The sequence below is a fragment of the Suncus etruscus genome, chromosome 12, assembly GCF_024139225.1.
Source record: "Suncus etruscus isolate mSunEtr1 chromosome 12, mSunEtr1.pri.cur, whole genome shotgun sequence".
Classification (NCBI taxonomy): Eukaryota; Metazoa; Chordata; class Mammalia; order Eulipotyphla; family Soricidae; genus Suncus; species Suncus etruscus.
This window is the reverse complement of record NC_064859.1, coordinates 103,765,560-103,773,034: the sequence shown is the minus strand read 5'-3', so window position 1 is coordinate 103,773,034 and position 7,475 is coordinate 103,765,560. Positions and strand designations below refer to the sequence as shown.

At 52.0% G+C, this 7,475-nt stretch overlaps 1 protein-coding gene across 1 annotated transcript in view; it reads left to right on the top strand.

The window, feature by feature from the left end:
* Positions 1–1,474: 1,474 nt before the first annotated feature.
* THADA (THADA armadillo repeat containing) overlaps positions 1,475–7,475 on the top strand; it is a 45,058-nt gene continuing 39,057 nt past the window's right edge. The window contains exons 1-3 of the mRNA XM_049784292.1: positions 1,475–1,725; positions 3,112–3,206; positions 4,565–4,695. Of these exons, the coding sequence (XP_049640249.1) occupies positions 1,650–1,725; positions 3,112–3,206; positions 4,565–4,695 (302 nt within the window). The 5' untranslated portion in view covers positions 1,475–1,649. The remainder of the gene's footprint in view (positions 1,726–3,111; positions 3,207–4,564; positions 4,696–7,475) is intronic.

Genomic DNA, 7,475 nt, shown 5'->3' with positions numbered 1-7,475 from the left:
CCGGGTCCGTCCAGGGTTGACTGCATGCAAAGCAAGTGCCCTACTGCTGTGCTATTGCTCTGGCTCAAGGTTTCCTGTTATTGAAAGATGACTTTGATGATTGATCACATAGAGGATGGAGTCTCCAGAAGCCTGGTTGTGTGTTAGGGTGAGGAGGCCCTTGGGCTGTAGTTTTCAAGGGTGTGTGTAGAAGGGGTTCGGTCCAGTTTCAGCTGGGACAGTCCCCCTATTGGAAAATCTTCCTGTCCACAGTGGGCCCATTGCACCACTGAGCTTTTGTTTCTTTTGTTTTTTTCCTTGTAACTGAGCTGGAATCGGCCCTTTCATGAGCTCATTCTAACTTTCCAAAAGCTGCATAAAAACAAAAGATGCCTCCTCTTCTCTCCAAAGCAGTCAACAAGATTTTTAACTGTGGCCATGTAGCCGCCGTGTCCGACAGCTGCTCAGGGTGACTGCCTGGCATGGGGCTTTGGGGATCTCCAAGCAGTGCTCAGGAGACCTTGTGGTGCTGGCCCTCCTTTATAGCCAGGATCTGCCCTGAGCTGGCCCCGTTCAGCGGTGGTACTGAGCTCTTGGCCCCACAACACTATTTTACAGTTCCTGTTGTCTCCTTCTGCCAGACCAGACCCACCTAGGCTGGCAAGCTTCCCTCTGCAGGGGCCGTTGCCTGCCCATCAGGAATCTGCTTCTCTGATCCTGTCACCCCTGTCACCAGCCCTGGCTCTCTGTGCTCTCTGTCTCCTGTCATTTCTGAGAGGGACTTGGTGCTCACATGTGCTTGTCTGCACTGTGGTTTGTTATCTCACGTGCCCAAGCTCTATCTTAAATGACATTTTCATTCATCTCCTGCTCTCCATCATCTTCTCCCCATATTCTTCTGTCCCCCATTTTACTATTATTTACTATTATTTTCTGCTACCCCCTTGATAAGCTTATTCTGGTTTGGGGGATGGTTTTCAGCCTTGCTCACCAACTAGCTCATTCCTTGCTGCCATGTGTCATTCCCCAGCTCTCCCAGCCATCCACTTTCTGAACACTCTGGAAATGCCTATGGCCACTAAGCAGAGAACCCTGCCGGCATCTGGGTATTTGTGTAGTCCACTCAGACCCTTGGACTCTGTGACAGCAGCACAGTCCCCCTGAATAATCTGAACGCTTCCTTTTGCAAATGCTGTGGAAACCAAGATCCTGCATGTTAGGGTTCTCATCTGTCAAGGCTAAGAAACCACTTTGTGTTAAGTATGGCCCCACTTGAATGAATGTGGAAATAAGTGCTTGTTTTTTGCATTCCTCTGATGAGTGCTTGCTTGTACTTTGAAATACAAGGCTGTGTCAAAGGCTGCATTGTGTATGTAAAAGTAACAGCAGGCAATAACTACCATTGGCATTTTTCAAAGCAGAACTACAACCAGAGGCTCTCAGCCAGGGCAGCCTTGCTGCCAGGGCCTGTCTGAAAAGAGGCATCTTTCAGGACTCTAGCTCGGCCGAGCATTGTGACCAGTACTGCGTTAACAGCCCGTAAGACCCCACACGGCACTGCAGCCCTAGGGCTGGACCCAGAGCTCTGCTGAGTCTCAGAAAACGTTCTCCACGGAGTCTTTGAAACCGGCCTCCACGCTTCTGGCAGCTGCTGTCTGTCACCCACACAGATGGGGGTGAAGAAGAAGAAAGAGAGTCAGGTCATCGCACTGTCTGTGTGTCACCAAGACCTCAGCACCTTGAAAGGTGAGCCAGGGGCCGGGCGGTGGCGCTGGAGGTAAGGTGCCTGCCTTACCTGCGCTAGCCTAAGGAGACGGACCGCGGTTCGATCCCCCGGCGTCCCATATGGTCCCCCAAGCCAGGAGCGACTTCTGAGCGCATAGCCAGGAGTAACCCCTGAGCGTTACCGGGTGTGGCCCAAAAACCAAAAAAAAAAAAAAAAAAAAAAAAAAAAAAAAAAAAGAAAGGTGAGCCAGCTCCCTGCCCCCCCCCCCCCTATTTCCGTGTCGGGTTTCAAGGACCACACCCCAGAGTATCAGCCTCTTAAACTCTCACTCCAGTTTTCTTTGGGATGGAAACTGGGTGTCAGGATGCGGGGCTGGGCTTTACTATTGGGCCACATCCTTGGTCCCAAATCCTTAAGGTTCTGGTGTTTATGGCCAGTGGTGCTGGGGACTGCTCCTGGCTCTGGGTTCAGGGCTTCAGTCCAGAAGGTGTCCAAGAAACCAGGTTAAAACCATGGATTGAACCTAGGCCTGTTGTTTGAAAAGCTTTTTAGAAGGTGTCCAGGAAACCAGGTTAAAACCATGGACTGAACCTAGGCCTGTTGTTTGAAAAGCTTTTTCTCAGCCCTTTCTTTGCCTGATTTCTCCTTACTTTCTTTATTTTGGGACCACACCTGGTATTGCTCAGAGCTTACTCCTGGCTCTGTGCTGCAGGGATCGCTCGTGGTGGTGCTTGGAGACCATATGGGATGCTGGGGATTGAACCCGGGACAGCCATGTGCAAGGCAAGCACCCTCCCTGCTGTGCTATCCCCGACCCTGTGTTCTCTCTTGCCCTACATTCAGTTTTGCCTAAAATAAGATCTCTTTTTTTTTTTTTTTTTGGTTTTTGGGTCACACCCGGCGGTTGCTCAGGGACTACTCCTGGCTGTCCTGCTCAGAAATTAGCTCCTGGCAGGCACGGGGGGACCATATGGGACACCGGGATTCGAACCAACCACCTTGGGTCCTGGATCGGCTGCTTGCAAGGCAAAACGCCGCTGTGCTTATCTCTCCAGGCCCTAAAATAAGATTTTTTTTAAATTCTGTCGTGGAGATTCAATTTGGCTCGATCTTTTTTTTTGGGGGGGGGGGGGGTTGGGCCACACCCAGCGGCGCTCAGGGGTTACTCCTGGCTATCCGCTCAGAAATAGCTCCTGGCAGGCACGGCGGACCATATGGGACACCGGGATTTGAATCAACCACCTTAGGTCCTGGATTGGCTGCTTGCAAGGCAAACGCCGCTGTGCTATCTCTCCGGCTGACTTGATCTTTTTTATCTTTAGTTTATGTGTGATTTGTGTAAAACATGTAGCAAAGGCTCCTGGGATATTATTGTATCTCTGAGGGCTTGTTTTTCTTTCCTGCAGCTCTGGCTGAGGGGACCCCAGACTCGTTTGCATCTGTGCTGCTGCACTGCGTGGAGCTCACCGACGGCGTCTCTCAGATCCAGCGGATCAAGCAGGTGAGCTGGGCCCAGTGCAGGCTGAGTTCCTGGTATGACTCTGGAGTCTCATGGCTACTTGTCCAGGAGAGAATATAGATGTCATGGTCAGTCTGGCCCGGCCAGTCTGATCTTAACATGATCGCTAAGAGCTATGATTTGGGGGGCCGGAAGGTGGCGCTAGAGGTAGGTGTCTGCCTTGCAAGCGCTAGCATAGGACAGGACCGAGGTTCGATCCCCCGGCGTCCCACATGGTCCCCCAAGCCAGGGGCGATTTTCTGAGCGCATAGCCAGGAGTAACCCCTGAGCATCAAACGGGTGTTGCCCAAAAAACCAAAAAAAAAAAAAAAAAAAGCTATGATTTTATGTTCTTATTATTACTGTTGTTTTGTTATTTGGGGGCCAAAACTTGGCCGTGTCAGGGATCACTCTTGGAGGTCCTCAAGGACTGAACCCAGGCCGCCTGCCTCCTGCAGGGAAGGGCACTATGCTGCCCTCACTGCCCAAGGAACTGGAGAACAGATAGTTGGTTTTTTTTTGGGGGGGGGGATTTTTGGGCCACACCCAGTGACGCTTAGGGGTTACTACTGGCTATGCGCTCAGAAGTTGCTCCTGACTTGGGGGACCATATGGGACACTGGGGGATCGAACCGCGGTTCATCCTAGGCTAGAGCCCAGCAAGGCAGACACCTTTACCACTCCCCGTGCCACCGCTCCAGCTCCAAGAACGAATAGTTTTTGTTTGGGATCGAGGCCAAAAGTTTGGTCCCTGCTGACCTCACTTTCTGCCCACCGCCACTTGGAATCCCTGGTGTCAGCACAGCATGGTCTACAGTGAACACGCCTGCTCGTGGCCTGGGAGCTCCAACCCAGAACCTGTCATTTCTGTGCATCAAAGTCCTAGAGCTCGTTAACAGGCCCTCAGAAAAGCTTTTATGTTGGTTTGAGGTCTAAATTGTATCTTAGTTTTGATTGTAAGGTTTTACCATTTGAACTTCTGCTTTTTGGTTTTGGGCCACACCTGCTGTGCGCCTAGTTCTGTGTTCAGGGATCACTCGTGGCACATCCTGGGGGACGAGATGTGTTGTGTTAGGAATTGAGCCTGAGTCAGCCACATTCAAGGCCTGCGTCCTCCCACTGGACCATCGTCCCAACCCAGAGCTTTCGGTGTTTTGGGGAAGAGTCATGTGTATCTTTTCTGTTTATGACATCAGTTCCGGATCTGTGCTTGTCTGTCAAGGTGTGCCCGAGGGCAAATCGGGCACCGGACTGGTTTGAACTCGCTTCCCTGCTGGTGGGCTGTGGGGCGGACTCCGTGGTCGAGACATTGAAAATACTTGAGACTGTGAATCACTGTGCTCTGAATGTTTGGGTTGTAGATTGTCCCCTTCCTGGAGAAGGCTGGTCAAAATGGCACATGCGACCCCACCGTTCGAAGCTGTTTGGACATTTTGGCCGGCATTTATTTTTCTCTGGGCCTAAAGAATCCTTTGAAGAAAGTCGTGGCTAGGTAAGGAAGCATGAAAGGTGGGTCTATGGACACCAACTCCACCCAGGACTATGCCCAACCCTCGTAAAACTGCTTTCTTGGCTCATTCAAAATGGACTGAAACTTGGTTAGGGATTTTACTCAGGGTTTCTTCAGGGTTCTCTTTGCTTTGTTTCTTCACGACCACCCCTTTCTGCATGACGGACACCTTCCTGGCTCTCAGACTTTGAACAACGGGGCTGGGGCACGGCTAAGTATTCTACCCATCACCCGTAAATCGCTCATCTTGCACTTGTTTTTCTGTCCATCCAGCTGGTTTTGTTGTAAACGTCTTCTCAAGCACAGCTTACACAGGAGTAAATGCTTGTAGTGAGAACGTGAGCATTGTTGTTGTACCCGAGTGAGTTCAGCCTGGGCACTGATGCTGCCTGCGGCACTGCCCTGGGAATTGTCACATACCAGCTGGTTCTGCCTGTGCACTGCTTTCAGTCGGGGTTGGCACTCGTTGTGACACGGAAGTAGAATCATGCCCAGCCACGGAATCTGTGGCTTCTCTAGTTATCTTTGTCAGTGAGACTCCAGGGGCCTAGCCCGTGTGGGTACTGCCAGCACTCAGCTTCTCAAAGCGCCTCACCTTTGAAACCCCACCCCGCTCCTGGGGCCCCGCCCCACCCTGTAGCCCCCCACTGAACCTCTTTCTTGCCCTGGGCTGTGTCAAGGTCTCCAGGACTTCTGTATGTTTGTTTCGCATGTCTGGCTGCCTCCCTGCTGGCCTGAGGTGGAGGCCGCCCTGCCCTCAGCTGCCCTGCAGGGGTCCCGCTGCCCAGGCCACTTTGTTCAGTGCTGACAGCCCCAGGCTGCTCTGCTCTCAGGTCTTCACCATCAGTGCCTGGAAGTGGGGCCACGGGGTCATCAGAGGCCACCTCTTCCTACTCCTCATCATGGCTGTGCCGTTCTACATTCCCTCCAACATCCTGCTGCTTCTTAAGAGCCACAGGGAGGCTGGAATCTTCTAGGTTGTCCCCAGACCTCAGGGCACCCACCATTCGCTCCTGACCCTTCCTACTCGCTCTCTGTCCCGATTTCCATATTCCCACAATGCTGTGTGATGCTGTCATTTGGGCGGAGCTGTCTGTGGTTGCAGCTTAGATTCATTTTTTTTTGTTGTTGTTGTTTTTGTTTTTGGGTCACACCTGGCGGTGCTCAGCTCAGGGGTTACTCCTGGCTCTGTGCTCAGAAATCGCTCCTGGCAAGCTCGCGGGACCATATGGGATGCCGGGATTTGAACTGCCATCCGTCCTGTGTTGGTTGTGTGCGAGGCAAACACCTTATCGCTGTGCTATCGCTCCAGCCCCTAGATCCATATTTCTATGCAGTTGAGTGTTTTGGGTGTAGAGCCTGGCCACCCTCCCTCATTGCCAGTGTGCTGGAGCCTGGACCCCTGTTCTCAGGTACTTCCCTTTCTCACCTTCCTTTCTGCTGTGATTTCTTTCCTGCTCTATCCTGCTCTTCCCTAAACTCTGGGGTCAAGTGTGGTCTAGTCGTCCCCTTTACTACATTACATCTCAGGGGTTGCTCTAGAATCTGCACTCAGAAGTCGCTCCTGTCTTGGGAGACCATTTGGGACATGGGGATCGAACCACAGTCCATCCTGGCTCAGCTGCATGCAGGGCAAATGCCCTACTACTGCTGCACTATCATGCTGGGTCCTGTCTTTTTTTTTTTTGGTTTTTGGTTTTTGGGTCACACCCGACAGCGCTCAAGGGTTACTCCTGGCTCCACGCTCAGAAATCACTCCTGGCAGGCACGGGGGACCATATGGGATGCCGGGATTCGAACCAATGACCTTCTGCATGAAAGGCAAATGCCTTACCTCCATGCTATCTCTCCGGCTCCTTTGTTTTGTTTTTTGTTTTTTTTTGGGGGGGTCACACCCAGTGGTGCTCAGGGTGTTACTCCTGGCAGGCTCCTGAGGGCTGCCGCGATTCGAACCACCGTCTGTCCTGTGTTGGCTGCGTGCAAGGCAAATGCCTTACTGATGTGCTATTGCTCCGGTCCCATGTCTTTCTTCTGCCTCACTAGACTCAACATGAAATCTTCCAGTTCCACTGGAAGCAAATGGTGTGATGCCATTGTTCCTGCAACTGCAGAGCATAATGTGTCTAGTTTTAAAGGTTTTTTTTTTTTCTTTAAGAAAAGCCTTTGAGCTATTCGGTAACTTAAAAAACTTCCGCTGGGTTCATTGTAGCCTACAGTGATATTTAGTTTGCCCTTTCAGTCACTGTTTTGGGCCACACATACTGTGCAGTGTTCGTGGGGCCCTGGGGTGCATGGACACTATGGTCTAACATACAGGAGACATGGGAGCAGAGGTGCCCAGAGGTAGAGCCCATGTCTTGCAAGTTTGCAAGTCCCCTCTGTCATCAGCACCCAAGAATAAGAGAAAGAAATTCTGTAGGCACAATAAGCAGAACTCATTGGAGAGTGCTCAGAAGGAGGAGAGCTGTGGCTCACAGGCTCTGGGGAAGATGGGTCTGTTGGGGGAGGCCAAGTCACAGGGTATACCCAATCTCCCCCACAAACACAGAAGGGAAGAGGAGGCTGGCCCTGGTGGCTCTGATGAGGGAGATGGGGCAGACATGGAGAGTCTGATGCCGCCTGCCCTGGGGTACGTGGGACTGAAAGGGACACTGGCTGCTTTGGGCAGAACAGTCCTGGGAGGTCCATGGTGGCTGATTAATACCAAGGAACCTGGGTGGGAGGGTCGGGGCAGCTTGGGGGCAACTTAGGCTTCGGGCCTC